Source organism: Trichosurus vulpecula, chromosome 5 (assembly GCF_011100635.1).
Source record: "Trichosurus vulpecula isolate mTriVul1 chromosome 5, mTriVul1.pri, whole genome shotgun sequence".
In the NCBI taxonomy this organism is placed as follows: domain Eukaryota; kingdom Metazoa; phylum Chordata; class Mammalia; order Diprotodontia; family Phalangeridae; genus Trichosurus; species Trichosurus vulpecula.
The window spans coordinates 124,062,846-124,080,603 of NC_050577.1; the positions used below are offsets into that span (position 1 = coordinate 124,062,846).

The 17,758-nt window shown below is 34.4% G+C and overlaps 1 protein-coding gene across 2 annotated transcripts in view; it reads left to right on the plus strand.

Annotated features, from left to right (window-relative positions):
- Nucleotides 1–17,496, plus strand: part of POT1 (protection of telomeres 1) — a 133,572-nt gene extending 116,076 nt beyond the window's left edge. The window contains exons 13-20 of one of the 2 annotated variants that reach the window (XM_036762125.1): nucleotides 1,557–1,613; nucleotides 3,212–3,368; nucleotides 5,567–5,772; nucleotides 8,421–8,556; nucleotides 11,673–11,761; nucleotides 13,315–13,406; nucleotides 14,896–15,001; nucleotides 17,295–17,496. In XM_036762125.1, the coding sequence (XP_036618020.1) occupies nucleotides 1,557–1,613; nucleotides 3,212–3,368; nucleotides 5,567–5,772; nucleotides 8,421–8,556; nucleotides 11,673–11,761; nucleotides 13,315–13,406; nucleotides 14,896–15,001; nucleotides 17,295–17,407 (956 nt within the window). In that variant the 3' untranslated portion in view covers nucleotides 17,408–17,496. Of the gene's footprint in view, nucleotides 1–1,556; nucleotides 1,614–3,211; nucleotides 3,369–5,566; nucleotides 5,773–8,420; nucleotides 8,557–11,672; nucleotides 11,767–13,314; nucleotides 13,407–14,895; nucleotides 15,002–17,294 lie in introns of those variants that run through there. The other variant, XM_036762126.1, reaches the window with a different exon arrangement.
- Nucleotides 17,497–17,758: the final 262 nt, after the last annotated feature.

Here is a 17,758-nt window from a genome sequence, read left to right on the forward strand (position 1 = left end):
TAAAAACGGTAGTTTGCAAGTATTTTTGAAATTAGTAATGCTGTTTTTTCTTTTCTACTTTTTAATATAATACTAGAATGGACCTGTAAGAAAATTTAGAATTCATTAGTCTAACCCTGTCATTTTGTGTTGTAGATGAATAAAATGAGTCCCTGAGAGATTAGAAATCTTGCTCAATCTCACACCAAGTTAGTGATAGAGCCAGGAACAAAACCCAGTAAATTCAGAAAGAGATTCTTCTTCTAAACTAAACTTTTACCTTTCCTAAGCTGAATTCACTAATGAGATTATAAAAAGCATAATCAACCAAAAAAAAAACATTTTTAATGTGCCTACTCTGTGTCAGGCCCTGTGGTAGGTGCTGAGAATACAAATAAAAACAAAATAGATCTTGCCCTCAAGAAGCTTACAAGCTATCTTAAAATAGTATTTTGCTTAAAGAAACCAATGGAAAAAGTAAAATTTATACTGAACTCACATTCACTCAAAATGAAAATTAACACTGAGAAAAAGGGGAAAAAACTCTAATAATCCAGCTAGGATTGTCTCTAGAAATATGCTGGTAAATGTTTAACCAACCAGTTCTCTAGAAAAAAATGTACACACAAGCAACTTTTAAGTTTAATCTGTGTGAACATTCTCTCCTTTCTTTAAGCTAGACAGACAGTCAACAAAACAATAAACCGAGCCCTGCTTTTCAGAATTGCTGATTTCAAAGTATAAATGCATGTACTAAATATTTAACAATCAGTTCTCAGAGCCAGTATGATCTTGCTCTAGCACAACACCGCTGAGTATCTCTCAATGTTTACCTCAGATTTGTTATGGTAGGAGGATTGTAAAAAATCAATATAAATGCCTATAAGGAAAAATCCATATAAATTCAATATTTTTAAATATATGACTGTACAAGGACTGGGCATGGTGGGGCACACCTGTAATCCCAGCTATGTGGAAGACAGCTGCAGTACGCTGTGTAGACTGAGTGTCCACAGTAAGTTTATCATCAGTATAGTAAGCCCCTGGGAGCACAGAATCACCACACCAGCCCAAGTTAGAAACAGAGTAGTTCAAAGCTCTTGTACAGATTAGTAGTGAAATCTGACCCTGGAATAGTCCCTGCTTTTCCAGCTTAGGTGAGATTGGGAGTCTCAGTCTTTAATTTTAAAAAAAAAGCTTGACTGTACTTTTGTTCTAAAGAGGAGAGATAGTTCTTTTGGGGACAGACAGGGAGGATTCATTGGGAAGTGACAGTTATGTAAAAAAAGAACATTATTATAACATTTTTAAAGGGGCAGAGTTTGTAAGCTGAACTAATTACCGTCAGAAGTATTACAATTTCTTTTTCTCTTCTCAAAAGCGAAGGTTTCTTTTTAGGAATAATTTTGAAATTTGCAACTTCTTTTATTGTATTTATTACCTTGACAAAAGGTAGATACTACTTTATAATATTTTTAAATCATCCCATTAAAATTAACAAGATTTTGACTTTAGCTTCACTTGCCTTTCCTTCCTTCAAAATTCTAATGTGGTGATTATGTTTTTCTTTCATGTAGCCCAGGACTTTGTGTCACCATGTGATCTAGAAAGATGTCAACAGCTATCTGCCACAGGTATGACAACACAGCCACCCCAATGTTGTTTTTATAGTAAAGAAGATACCTAAATGTTTCCTGAACGCATTTACTGGCTGGTCTATTCAATTTAGAGTTGTGCTAGATTCCTGAGAGTAGAACATGGTAATATTTAATTCCTTTCCCCTTGCTTTGTTACTTTATTCCATTTTGTCATCAGGTAAATTGAACTTCTAAAGATATATATTTTGATATTTAACCCACTTTTTAATACTGTATTGAAAAGGTGCCTACTATAACATTGATACTGAGTGCTGCATCATAATTCAGAATTTAATAAGTTTATATTGTATATTCACCTTAATAAAAATGTGACCATCTAATTATATAACTTGAATACATTTAATAATGATCATGCTTTGTGTTTTGGTTCTCTGTTCATTTATAGTGGTTCAAGAGGAAATATTTTTAAAATGTTTAAAGGGCTGTGCTGTTGACCTTTCTATATAAAACTACAGTATGACAATTCCCCAAGGCCATAATAAGTTCCTGCAATTAATTAAGTTGATCATCTTTACTAATGGGAGTTCAAAAAATCATTTTTAAAATCATCTTCCCTTAAACTAATAGCTTTTGAATCTTGCTAGATGGAGGCAACCTTCTAGAGATTAGAATAAAACTGAATGCTAAGGAGAACAGTCATATAATAGAAAGAAGGAAAGAGAAAGGCCCTTAGAGACCCATAGAACTTTGCGCCACAGTCGAACACTGTTGGATACTGTTCAGCTAGAGTAGGAGAAGTTGCTTCTATATCACAAGCAGATGAGGCCCATCCCTGCCTAGTTTCAAAAATTATCTAGTATTATTCCAAGCCTATTTTCCAAGATAAACTAAAATGCTTTATTTTACTGGCTACTCTCTAGTTTACCCTCTCTTGCATTGAGCTCAACTTCTTCCCAGTGTGGTTCCAGAAGCAATAGTATAGAATGATCATGGTAGTAGAACATGACACATAGGATTTGGCTTTTGAAGAGATCTTAGATGTTATTTAGATCAATCTGCTTGTCTTAGCAATGAAGAGAATGAGTCTCAGGGTCATACAGGAAGAAAATAGACAGCCAATTTAGGAGTTTTAATGGTAGTGTAGTAAAACTTTGTCAGTTTGGACTAATTAGCTGTATGGTCTTTAATTAGAGATGTTTGAGTAATAGATGACTTTCAAAGAACTACCTTGTATTAATTTCAAATACATACGGTAATTAGGACTGCATTGTCAAAATGCTTCCTAGTACAGGTTTCTTAAAAGGTATCTGCTTTAATGTGTTAATTAAAGCAAATTTGAATTGTTCACATAGGATATATTTTAATTGGTGTATTATATCTAAAAGGATATCCTAAACTACATTAAAAGTAGGTTATCTTGAATACAATAAGCATTGCCCTAGCACTCTTGTTACCTAGAACTCCTAGAAAATCCCTTCTTTGCAGATAATGTAAGGTTCATTTCTGGCAACCCTTTGTCCAGATTGTTGCAAATTCTGAATTAAAGTCATCTAAATTAATTGGATTTCATTATAAATACTTGGTTCAGAGGGATTCATGGAATGCTGCATTCATCCAAAAACCTTCCTTTATAGTACTTACAGATCACCAGTATTTGGAGACAACTCCATTGAGTGCTATTTTGAAACATGATGCCCCTCAACAGTATCGCATCAGAGCAAAACTGAGGAACTATGAACCCCAGAAACTCTATCAGTCCGTTAAACTTCATTGTCCTAAATGCCATTCACTGTAAGTGTTTTATCTGCTCAAAAAGATAATTTACTTCACATTATCTGTGTGTGTTAGTGTATCTTTGAGTTTTAAGTCTTAGAATGATCAAGTAAATATATTTAGGTTTCACGTGATGGGTTTTGAAACTGTAATCCTCATTTACACCTTTCTGATTAATTTCAGTAAGAATATTCACTAATCTCTGTTGATTCAGTCTGGTAGCCCTGGTAAATACCTCTGAAGAATCATCATTTAATGTTTAATTTCTCTTACTTTTTCAAAATACTCAGCTGGATTTTCTCATTTGCCTTTTTTCTGTTTTTTTTTTGAGGAGTAAGGGAGGTGTTGCTCCCAAGAAAGGCATTAGAGTGAAACCTTAATTTACTAGAGGAGTTAAGTGGCCCAATGGATAGATCGTTGGGCCTGGAGTCAGGAAGAGCTAAGTTCAGATCTACATTCATATGCTTAATAGTTTTGTGACTGACTCTGGGCAAGTCACTTAACTTCTTTTCTCCTCAGTTTCCTCAACTGTAAGATGGGGATAATGATAATATCTAGCTCCCAGAGTTGTTGTGAGGATCAAATGAGATAATATTTGTACAATGCCTGGCACATAGTAGGTGCTTAATTCTTCCTTCCCTCTTTCCTTCCTTTCTCTCTACATTGAAGAAATAGAATATTCTGGTTGGTTAATTACAATTTCTAGTTAACCTATGACCTTTTTTAACTTTTTGGAATTCTTATTAAAATCCTTACTATCCTGTTTTCGTAAGTACCTAATAGTGTGCATAATTTCATATTCCTTTGATGATTAATGATTTTACATCACAACCAATTCACTGTCCCAAGCATCACTTCTTAGCTATAAAGCACTGTAGGGGTGTGTGTATGTACATAAAATATATAATATACTGACTAAAGTGTATAATATACTGACAGCAGCACACATCCATGAAAGTTGCTGTTTTTGCCTGAGTCTGTTAATGAGATAATTTTAATTCATTTTGTTTCTTTAACCTAAACATATAATATGCATCAAAAATAATGGTTTGAGTCAGTTTGGTAAGTATTTATTGAGTATTTACTATGTGCAAGATACTGTATTAAGTCCTGATGGTTCTACTTATTTGGACACCAGTTAATTAAGGTTTTGTAATAATGTTCAGTCACGCTTATACATCTGTTGATGTATGTATACATACACACTCTTGATGTTTTGCTATACGGTTGTAGTTTAGGATTCATGCTCTAGACCTCTCTTAGATAGGAAATTGTTTTTGACTCATTAGTAACCAAATCCCCTATATTAGGACTTAAGATGGACTTGCCTTGTAAGAATTATGATAGGTAGCAAATCACACATCAAGATTTTAGAGTTTTGTGAAATTCATATATGTTGAATATGCACTTCTTTATAATGTTTACGTTGGGGTTCTTGATGAACACATGCTTCATAATTCTGTCATATTACCCTTTTATTATAGTAGTTACACTTGGGGGAGCATAATTGCACGTATAGTGTATATATATTGCCTTGCAAATCATTTGGAGTTGTCACCCTGATAGTGATTTTGTGAGCATATTCCCTGTTTCTCATTAAATGCTACATTACATACCGTTTGGTGATGGGGGAGATCTACAAGGCTTTGACTTGTTCTAATCAGGGTTTCTTATCCTGTTCTCTGTGAACTTTTTTTTTTTAATATTTTTATAACTGATTTCAATTTACTGGTTCCTTTGTAATCCCACTTTTTTTATCCATTTAAAAACATGATTCTGATAAGTATTCCATAGGCTTCACTGTAATGCCTAAGGGGTCCATGACATTAAAAAAAGACTAAGAATCTTTGCTGTCTTTCATTAATTTTCATCCTTTTTGGAATTTTGACTAACGTGATTGTCTTAATTTCGTGATATATCCATATTCCATTAAAAGTGCTATATAACAGCTTATTCCTATTTTTAGGAAATCAGTTTTTCTAAGGTTTTCGTAACATTCCTGGAGATTATTAGAGACAGTCTTGAAGTTTTAAATCCAGAGTTTGAGCTTACTGGTATATATATAAAATTATTATTTGAAAGTGCTTATCAGTTGCATTTCATAACATTGCTAAATGTTTTATTGTGCATAAGAACTACTTAGCTGTCTAAATATAATTATCTTTATAATAAAGGACAATCATTTGCTTGTATTATATATTATAAAATGGTTTTAGGCAAGAAGTTCCACATGAAAGTGACCTTGAGTTAGTTTTGCAAAAGGTTGCAACAGAACATCCAGATCCCAAACTACAAAATACATCACTATACGATTCAGAAATGTGGACTTCCCAAAACCAGCAAGAAAGAAAAATAGTTATTCATTTTGTAAAAAATGATGGAATTCTCCAAGCCCCAGAAGATACCTTGATAATGATAGAAGGTATGTAGTTTTTAATTTATTTTTTATTATAAGAAGAGCATTGACCACTAGGTTGTTCCTCTTGTTTTTCCTCTAGTAAAGCATTAATTTTGCATAAAACTTAGGTGTGATATCCCTGACATACTGATTCAACTGATAGTAGCAAAAATGACTTTTTGTTTGTTTGTTTGTGGATTTTTTTAACCAAACACTGAGAGTATTTGTATCTGAATCTAAGTTTGGGTTTATTTGGTTTTTTCTAAGTAAAGTGTAAAAACTGAACTTGGGTAGTAAGATGGCTCTTGGTTTATGACTAGCAGCTACTACCTTGGCCGCTTGATGTCACTGTTGTCTAACACATCTGAGTAAAGTTGTCTTTTGGTATCAGAATGGGAAAGGGGTGGCTTTGGAAGAAATAATGTTATTAAGTTTAACAAGAATGAATATTGAACCTACTTTTTCAATTTGTTTTCAGTAAAAGTCAAGTGAACATTTAAAAAGTATTTTTAATGTTATTTAAAATTTTTCTTAGGAAATACCATATAATTAAAGGGAACTTGCTTTGTGTTCTTACTAACCAAAATTTTACTGACCAAATAATAGCAATCATAACATCATCATTCATATAGCACTTTAAGGTTTGCAAAGTGCTTTGCATATTTCATCCTATTTAATCCTGATAACAACCCTGTGATGTAGGTACTATTTTTATTCTCATCTTACAGATGGGAAAACTCAAGTCCCAAACCGTGATTGTATCTACATAAAGAACTTCTGGAGAAACTCCTTCCATTAATGCAGATCAGCAATTCATTTGTAACTTAAATTATTATCTAGGACAGTAGTGTTAAACTCAAATAGAAAGGAATCCCTGTAGCCACACATTGACTTAGAAAACCACAAATTTTAATATTATTTATGCAATTATATTTTTATTTATTTCGTTAAGCATTTCTCAGTTACATTTTAGTCACACTTGGGAGTTTTGGTCTAGGGCACTGCCTGGCCAAGTGCTCAGTCATAACAGCTAATATGTTTCAGAAGTAAAATATAAAGCCAGGTCTTTCTTACTCCAAGGCCAACTCGATCTACTATATCAAGATGCTCCTTATCTTTATTTGTGATGAATGGTAATCCAGGAGATAAAGTTCCAGAAGGATTTTTGGAACGTAGATGTCTCTAGTAGCATTTCTTGAAAATCACTTTAGATAGTAGGGGATGGTTTACTGTAGTCATTGTTGTAATGAAAAAGAAGCTATCTTTGCTATGTTATATTTCATTTCAATGTTTTTCCATATATCTTCCATAGAAAATACACCAGTGTGTTTCAGGTTAAGGTCTTTTTATACTTTGAGGATACCGAGGAAGCATTGGCCAAGTTTATCTGTTTTCCTACACTCTTGACATTCCACCTCTTGATGTGATCATAAATTTTTCAGTGATATAACTTATTCCATCTCTTGAACATAGATTGCCTGTGCTAGAAGATAAGATTTATCTACTAAGATAAAAATGTTAAAAATAGAAGATTTCTGCACTGTGATTTCTCACCATGTAATGGGAAGGTTAAGATTCCCTGCATATCTTATACTACTGAAGATTATGTTGTATCTACTACCAGCCTGAACTACCCCACCTTCCCCACTGTACCAGTTGACTGTCAAACACTGAGCCTTTATTCTGAACATAGTGATGAGTGACACACACAGCAGTTTCCTAATATTATGGCTAGCTTTCCAGGGTTCCATCGAATCCTGCTGACAATGTCAATAATGTTTCAGTGCCAATAACAGACCTAGTAGTAAAGAATGGATAAACATGGGTCTTTGCAGTATTAAGGGAAAGATGTTGCTCTCAATTGAAGGGCAGAACTATTGGCTGGCCCAAAAAAAAAAAGAAAAAACTTTAAAATATGGTTTTTATGACTGTAGGATTAGCTCTCTGAATTACAGATTTAGATAATTAGGTTTGAAAAAGGATTGAATAAAAATTGGAGAATTTTTGTAGTAGTAGGTACTATTAGTATTTATCCCAAATTACGGATGAGCAAATGCCAGCTCAGAAAAGGTGTCTTGCTCAATGTCAAATATCTGGTAAGTTCCAGAGGTTGGATTTGAACCCATGTTTCCTCATTCCAGCTCCAGCATTATGCCACATTATGAGAAGAACAAGAGTGGAAGAAACATTCATCTATTAAAATTAATTGTAATATTCTTGAAGAAATTAAAAAATTCCTTGTGCCATTTCTAACTCTTTATACCTTAATGATTAGCAGATAGAAAAAATGTAATTTCATTTTTTGTGTGTAATAGAACATATAATTTTATCTTTTAACAAAGATGATTACTGTTGTTATAATAAATTATACCATTAGTTTTAGAATTGTTCATAATAATATGATAAAACTTCATATACAGATGACTCATTTGAAGTTTTATATAATTGCTAAAATAAGTTATTCCGAATGGCTTAGTGTTTCTTCCATGATTGCCCTTTTTGTTCTTTAGCCTTTATTCATGTATTAAGTTAATATATTGCAAACTTTTCCTGTCTTACATTTAATTATAAGTGCTAATTCTAAAACTATGAAAAGAAATGGGAAAACCTTACGTAGTAAACAAAACAATTTTATAATACTATTTCTAAGAAATCACTTTTCCTTTTAATAGGAGGAATACTGAGTGAAATTTATCAACTCTCAAAAAAGTTTAAAGGTGTTATTCCTGTTAAATCCAGCCAGGAAGACCTCATTATCCCTGATCTGGCAGTACCATTCCTCATACAAGGGAAAACATGGCACTATGGGTATGTTTACAAAGTTTAAAATTACGTGTAATTAGAAGCTATATAAATATCATTTTTAATTTAGTGACTCATGTCTCTATTATCACATAAAATAGGGTCCTTTCCTTTTTGAGATAGTGATGTTAAAATCAGTTTATCTATCTATCTACCTAAGATTTCATCTTCTTCTCTCGCCCAGGCTGGAAATAGAGCAGTCACACATGGGACTGATCCAACAATGTTCAGCCTTACCCTTCTATGTTTTTCTGGGATATTACATACCACCCTAGTTAGCCTGGTGGTCCTCCATTCCTCAGAACTTACTACATTGGCACTAGATTTAGCACAAGTGGTTTCAGACCTGCTGAAGCTCAGAACCACAGAACTCAAGGGATTCATCAGCCTTAGCCTTCCCCAGTAGCAATCTGAGATTACAGGCATGTACCAGAGTATCCAGCCATGTTTAATTTATATACAGTACATGAATTGCAAAGATCACATGATATAATGCAGAACACTTATAAATCAGTACCAAAGTACTGTTATGATGCTTTAATTTGATTAAAAAGCACTGTGTTTGCAAACTCAAGGAGCGAAATTTCCAGTTTTTAATTTTTGCTTAGATAGAAAATACCTCTAGATTCAGAAATACATTTCTGAACCGTGGTATTTATTTAAGTTTTTTAAGATTTGCAGGTTGCGAAAAATTATTCTATATTATCTCAGTATACTTTTTATTTAGATCACTGGCAATAGATTTTTGCGTATTTATAGAAATTCATTATTCTGTGATAACTGGAAAGCTTTAATGTATTTGAATATATTTGGTGGTTTGGAAATCTCGAATTTATTCTTTGGTTTTACACCAACATTAAATCTGTTCAAGAAATAGAATTCTCAAAAATAAAATTTTAATTTATTTATAAAGGTAGTTGGTTTAGATCCTTGAGGCCTTGGCTTGCTCATCTATAAAAAAGAGGGAGCCAAATCATATACAGCACTTGCTGTAATGTTCTGTAATTCTAACACTTGCTTGAAAGTGTGAGGAAGCCTACATAGATAACATAAATTTAAAAAAAATTTTTTTTCAATTAAGCATTTTTTCTATCTAACTCACCTGGAGGTGGGGGGGGAGGTGGGAGGGAAACACTTGTGACAAACATACATAGCCAGCAAAACATTTTCCCACATTAGCCATGCCCAGAAATGTCAGATTCTGCATATTAAGCCCATTACCTCTCTTGTTAGGAGATGGGTAGCATTCTTCATCACTGGTCCTCTGGTATGGTTAGTCATTGCATTGATCAGAGTTCTTAAGTCTTTCAAAGTTGTTCATTTTGACCATGTTCTTGTAATAATTTAAATTGTTCTCTTCACTGCACTTTGCTTCAATTCATATATCTTCCCAGTTTTCTCTGAAAGCTGTTTTCCTTCACCATTTAGTATAGTACAAAAGCCAGTGATCTTCCTAAAATGCAAGTCTGATCACATTACCTCCCTACTCAGTATACTTTGTTGGTTCCCTATCACCCCCAGGATAATATCAAGTCCTCTGTTTGACATTCAGAGTCCTTCTTAACCTGCCCCCTCCTACCTTTCCAGACTTTTCGCACCTTATTCCTAACCACATATTCTTCAGTGTGGTGACACTGGCCTCCTGACTTTCATGAACAAAACTGTTCCATTTTTCCAGTCCAGGCATTTTCTCTGGCCATCCCTCATGCCTGGAATGCTCTCCTTTTTTAAAATCTCTGCCTACTGGTTCCCTTTAGGTACCAACTAAAATCCCATCTACAGGAAGCCTTTCCAAACCCCTCTCGATTCTAGTACCTTTCCATTTTTTATTGTTCCCTGTCCTGTATATTACTTTTTTGTGCATATTTGTTTGGGTTTTTTTGTTTACCTCATTAGATTGTGAGTTCTCTGAGGCAAGAACTGTCTTTTGCCTCTTTTTTTATTTCTCCAGCATTTGGCACAGTCCCCGGCACATAGTATATGCTTAGTAAATGTCTATTGACTGACTCACTTTGGTATTCCATTATATTTCTATACAAGCTTGGATTGTGAGGGCTTGCTGAGCCTTTTTCAGGGCTGCCTATTTACCTTTGCTATCCACTTATTCACCCAACTCTCGCCTGTGGCTCCAAGAAGCTGTAGTATATATAGCAGCCACACCCTGGTAAAACTGGCTCAGCAGACAGGCTAAACTAGGTTGAGTATAACTGATGTTTTTCAAACCTGTTGGTTTGAGAGGATTTAGAGGATGTCCTAAGCATATGAAGACTTTCCCCAGTGGAATGGGAGGATGAGAATAATTTGTTCCAATGGCTATGAAAATGGCTGAAGCAGAGACTGTGGAGCACTTAAAGCTTGGTCATCCACTGCATCCTGGGCCTTTGCCAGTCGTCTTGACTTTTGTCTTGCCACTGACTCCAGAAGACAGAGGCTTATGACTTTGTGCAACTCTGCCTCATTTAAATACAATTCATGTGCAAGTCAAGACATCACCCTGTGATGTCACTGGTCCTCTACAAAAGGAAGGATGAACAGTACTAGTTTGTTCAACCATTCCCCAATCAATATGCATCCCCTGAGTTTTTGGTTCTTTTCTACCACAAAAAGAGCTACAGTAAATATTTTTGTATATATGAGTACTTTTCTTCCTTGAATCTTTTTCGGTTGTAGTCCTACAAGTGGTATCTCTGGGTCAAAGAGTATTGAATAGATACATCTTCACAGCCAATCTCACAAAATAATCTAAATAGCTATTAACAGTAAAGCTGATAGCCTGGAAAGAACTTCAATAGAAATAGAGAAGTCTGGAGGAGGGATGGATTTAAGAAGGAAAAAACAATTCAATCTTGTTCATGTTGAATTGTGGGTGCCAGTGGGATATCCAGCTATAGATACTCTTCAGGCATTTGATGCTATAGGATTGGAGCTCAGGATAGAGTTTAAATCCAAATATAGTTATTTATTTGTAATATCCCTATCACAAATTACAAAGTCTATGAGGGTAGAGATTATGTAATAATCTTGCATCTCTCCCAGTACCTATCATAATACATTGCTCATAGTGAGTACATAATATTGAAATTTTTAACATTTACTAATCAGAATTTTGTTTTCCACATCAGGTGCAAGCAGTGTTCTAAATTGAAGACAATGCAGAATCTGAATTCTCTTGTTAAAGAAGCATCGTGGACACCTGTTTGCATTGCCCAAGGTTAGGTAATATTTTCTTGGCCTGTAATTGTTACTGTCAAAGTGCAGCAATACTAAGAATACCTGATTAATTAGGACTTCACTGTTTTTGGTCTTTGGGAAAGTGAGTGTAGGTTCTCTGTGCTTAGAGAACTCTTTCTTCATAGTGTTAGTCAGTAGGGTATACTTAAGTGGGAATACTTGAAACACTTGAGAACAAAATTTTCAAACATTTTCAGTCAATTTATTTTTTGGAAACCTAAGTGTGGGACTTTGAATTTCCTCTTAGACAGTTGTTTCAGACATTGAGAGCTCTATGAAAACTGATTTTAGTCTTTATCATATTAACTATCCCTGCCAACTTTGTATCTTCCACAGCCTTGGTACAGACTTTTCACTAATTCACAGTCTTCCTAGAACCTAGCCAAAATATCTTGCTTATTGTCAGTGCAATAGGCAAATAAATAAATATTTCTTAAGTATGATAGTTTTCCTCTCCATTTTTCATTTACTTTAAATTTGATTTTTTTAGGCTTTTCTACAATCCCAGAAAATGCCAAGTTCATTAATTCTATAAACATTCATTATGAGTAATAAATGTCTTCTACTGGATAAATCTCCTATTTCTAAGAACAAAATCTTAATGGTAATTTGTGGTACTGTTAGCAGTACAGGTTCTGTCATATTTTTTTTCTAACCTTGCCAAATGCCAAAACCCTAGCTTTTGAATTTTTTTGCCCATCTACCATTCTTAAACTTTTAGACAAATTTACTCATGGTCCCATTTGCCAATATGATAAAAGAGAAAATTTGCAGTTTTCATAGAATCATAGTAGGACAGTTTGTACAACATTTTAGGTTTGTATTCCTCATGGTATACAGCAAAGAACAAAGATAATTTGATAGATTTCACAAATGAAAACATCTTAATACCTTTTAATTAATGGTTGAATGGTTCATATCCAAGCTAATTTATAGTAATATGAATACTTGAGTGCTTTAAGAATCCATATTTTCATCAATGTGGGTACTTTCTCTACTAATATAGCTTGTAAACCTTCCATGTACTAGTAAACCATCTCCATGAGTTTCTGGGGCCAAAACAATTTAATCTTGATGACCAACCCTACAATGATGGATCTCTCTCACCATAACTTTAGTGGTCTAGGTAACAAATACTTTTACTGTATTGCAAAGCCCATACTTGAAGTCTTTCTAATTTGGTCAGACTTTCTAGAGCTTTGTATTCTGTTGCTGCTGCCTTAGGTAACCTAGGATCTAACCAGGTTACCTAAGTCACCTCCAAGCCAGGAAAAAAGCATAGAAGGACTTTGATGGAAAATCATGTAGCTATTTAATCAGTCAAGTTGGTTGCACAGGGTGTCAGGCATTACTATTCAATTTTATGAGGATTATTCCAACTTATAACTACTTGAAAAGCAAGTGCTGACTTTGAAATAGCATTAAGGAGATAGGGATAGGTATACTCATTTTTTTATATCAACATACAAATTAGCCTTGATTGTAACAGTAAATAATGAATACATAAAACTTAAACATTTTTTCCCTCACTAGCACTGGGCATTGTACCACTCCAGTATGTATTTGTTATGACATTTACTCTTGATGATGGAACAGGAACCCTGAAAGTATACCTAATGGACTGTGTAAGTAACAGACCTTGTGCATTCTTAGTTAATCGGAATATATTTACTTAGATTGGCCATGTTTTCCCCACTCTTCTCTCCCCCGCTACCCTTGTTTTCCTTATCATTCACTTTCTGACTCCTTCCTCTTTGATTGTGGTTTCCTTGGGGGCTAAATCTCAAAGCATCTCAGCTTCTTCCCACACTGGGCAATTCACAGTTCACCATCTAAGTCTCCACCCCAGGTGACTTTTGAATGGTCAAAATTGGCCCCAACTGGGTACTGTACTTCCTTCAGGCTTGGTGGAATGCTACAGTCTCCCATATAGCTGGTTCATTGAGAGTTTCTGGTTTGTGTCCATTTTTTTAATTGAATTCTAGAAGAACTGGACCATGGACACCGTTGAAGTTGCTTTACTCTTGGCATATAATTTCTGTTTTGGAGAGGTTGTAGGTATTGGACAAAATGTCTAATCTGCCATTGTGTTGCTCATGTGATCTGGAAAAGCCTGTTTTTCTCATTCTTATATGAAATTAATAAGCTTGAAAACATTAGTTAATGAAAATTAGTTAATGCATGTCAGCTATTAGTGAAAATGTTACAGAAAGAGAAAAAGGGAGGAAGATACGAGGGATGACCATCACTTCTCTTACCATGGCATAGGATTTAAGTGTTCCTGTATGGGAACCTTTCACTCCAACCATAAGTCAAGTGCCTAGCTGCAAAATGGTCATAATCTACTATATATTCACTGTAGCTGGCATTTCACTTACCTTATTCGAGTATAAGAAGAGTCTTTGATTCGGTGTCTAAGACTACATGAAGACTTGAGTGCAAGATCTATCTTTGTCACATACTGGCTCTGTTACTTTGGGCAAATCACTTACACTTTTAGTGACCCAGACAATTTTTTTAATTCTATAAATTGAAGAATGGGACCTCACCTGCATTGATAGAGGGAGTTTCATCACTGGGTCCTCCCTATACAATGAAATTTAAAGTTCAGATGTAAAAAATGAAAGAGTAAGAATGCTACTTTACCAGTAACTAGAGTTTAGGAGTACCAGGAAAGAATTCTGGAGAAGAATAAAGGGAAGAGCTCTTTTTCTAGTACTAAGATAACAACCCACAATAATATAATAATACAGCTTATAATACAATCCTAATAATTGTTGAATCTTTCTTATACGAAGGTTCTTATACAAATAAGACTGGAAGATATTAGTTTTTCAATTGAGATGAATGTTTCTGAATCCCAGAAAGCATTTGTGAAAAAATTCAAATGTCCTGTGATTGTTCCAAGTTTAATAGTCATATCTTATAGTAGTAAGTCACAATTTGAATTTGTCCTGTCATTAATTTTAAATGTATAGACTATTTTTTGAATGATACACCCTAAAGTGCTTCAGGCAATTTAAAAATGTTATAATGTCTGTATTAACTACAGAAGGTGAATATAGAGTGAGTGTTTCCTGATGTTCTGGTATAAACCTTTCTCATCTTTTTCAGGAACATTTTTTTCAAATCCCTGCCTCAGAGATTCTAAACAGTGATGACCTTCAGAAAAACATGGAAATGATCATGTACATGCTTTGTCCGCCAGGAAGAAAAATTGGTAGGCAATCATATTTTCAGAATTTCACCTTAGCTTTTCAAAAATAAAATGTACAAAATCTTAACTCATGTAATTTTCCTTGCTTTTATAGAGTCGTATCTTTATTTTACAAAGATGTGTTATTGTGGTGTATAATCCGTTCTTAATTTGAGGGGTTTTAGCAGTCCTCTCCCACATACACCTATCTTAGACTCTAAATTCAATCTGAGCTAACAGTACCCTCCAAAGCTAGTATCTTGGACTTCCAGGTTCAACTGAACAAACATTTACCCAGTGCCATCCTACCCGCCAGGGATGCAGAGACAGAATATGAACCCACCCCTCTTCTCAGCATCTTTGCCCTTGAGGTGTGAAAGAAAGATTTTCTCCAAATGGAGAAAACTGAGGAAACTGACACTTGAGCAAGACTCAAATTCTGTGTTAGTTTTCTTTCCTGAGGCCCCTCCTCTCAGGAAGATCTAAAATGAAAAGTACAGCTGTGTTATTTATATCAGTCAATCAGCAAACATTAATTACTGTGTCTTGTGTTCCAAATGCTATGTTAGGCCCTAGAGATACAAAGACCCTGTCCTCAGAGCTTATGTTCTATTAGGGGAATGAATCTGTCATATGGGAGGAGAAAACCATCCTTCATAAATTCTTTTTATTATAATTTTTAAAATAATCCTTAAGTTTTTTTGTTAAAGATCACAGTGTGATTTTGTACATGGAATGGTGGACTTAGAGTCAGGAATACCTGGTTTCAAATTCTATTTCAGATGTTTACTAGCTGGGTGACCCTGGGCAAATCACTTAACCTCTCTGGGCCTCAATGTCCTCATCTGTAAAGGGAAGCAATCGAACTTGATGCACTTTAAGATTCCTTCCAGCTCTAAGCTTATGATCATCCACAAATGGCATTGAATGCAAACTTATTGTCATTTGTCACACATCTTCAACATGCTTTCGCAGCTACCTATGGATTAAAAGTTAGTAGTTTATAAATTTTTTGTAATCCTGGAAGAAATGTTTCATAGCAAATGCAAGGCAGTTACCTGAATTGCATCTTGAAACCTATAATGTATGTAAAATACTTTGCAAACTTTAAAGTGATATACAAATGTGAGTAATAGTAGAGGTACTACATGGAGGAATGGAGCCCCGTTTGTCTTCAGTGAAACAGATTTGGGTTTTATATTCCAGTTGTTAAATAATCAACAAGCACTGCCAGTCATGGTTCCCAAGATTCTTTCAAACTTGATGTTTAAGAATACTTAAAGACTTTCCTGTGTAAATTATGTACATTTATTTTATGGGATCATAGATTTATAGCTGCAAAAAACCTTTGAGGTTATCAAGTCCAACCTCTTCATTTTACAGTTGAGGAAATTGAGTCCCAGAGATAAAGTGCCTTGCCTAGGATCACATAGCTAGTAAGTGTCTGGGGCAGGATATGAACCCAACCCTTTCAGACTCCAAGTCCAGTACTCCATCACAGCCTTTCAAAGCAAAGTAAGTCAAATGTACTGGTGGGGGTGACAATGTTAATGTAATAACGGTAACCCACAACTCTTGAGAAAACTTTACTTACAACCAAAACTTCAAAATAATCTTCACTGGCTGTTGGCATGTGAAAATTTCATTGTTATTTATGGGAATTATCCAGATGTTTTTTCACATGTGCCTGGCTCAGGTATACCGCCATGCACCACTGTACTGACTTCATTCATGTACTGGATCCAGCTGAAGGGAGACTTTTTTTAGATTGGCCTGAGGTAGAAGCATCCATTGGCAGTCAAAATGATGATGGCTATAATGGAGCTATGAGAACAGCAATGCAGTAGTGTTGATTAGCAATCATTCAACAAATGGCCTGCTATGAGCTAGATGTTGGGGATACAAGTACAGAAGTGAAAGATTCCACCTTGGAGGAACTTATATTCTACAAGTAATGATAAAAGTGATATAATATACTAGTTGAAAATATAAAAAGTTAATTTCTGGCAGTTAGCTCTGGGTAATGGCCACTTCCTCCCCAATGGAAAGTTTTAGTCTTCTAGTAGAACTATCTTTTATAAAAAAAGAAAAATGAGTACATAACTTCAAAATGAGTACATGTCTTCAAAACTATTACATGTATTCAGCAACTGTTTTGAGTAAATTATTTTGAATAAATGAAACTAATTTTTAAAAAGCAATTTAAAACTTATTTGGCCAGTTGATTTTATATATTAGTTTTTCAGTTTTTACTGTATTTGGCTTTGCATTTTAATTTTTTTGTGCTTGGTTTTAATGGTAAACTTTTTTTTCCTAGGAGAATACCCTTGGTTAGAATGCTTTATCAAGTCTTATCATGTCAGAAATGAAGAGGAGCAGGAAATTTGCTATCGGATTTTTGATACTGTGGTTGCAGAAGATTTAATCTAATATTTAAGTATATATGTAATATAAATGTATAATAATATAATGTGCCTGTGAGATAACTAACTTCATATAATTATTATAATAAAACATTCTAAAATATTTAGTGATTTTCTGAGGTTTTTATTGACATCTTTTGTTTTTATGTTCACATCATTTCCAAACATATCACTTTCTCATCCCCTTTCCAGAGAGCCAGCGCTTGTATTCTCTAAGATGCTTAAATGCATCTCTTTGATCTTCTGGATTCAGAAGTATTTCAGAAATGCACATCACACTCATCAAGACCTCATAACAAAGAATAGAAAATTGAGAAGAAGAAAAAAGAAACAGGTCAGCAAAACTACCCTATACATA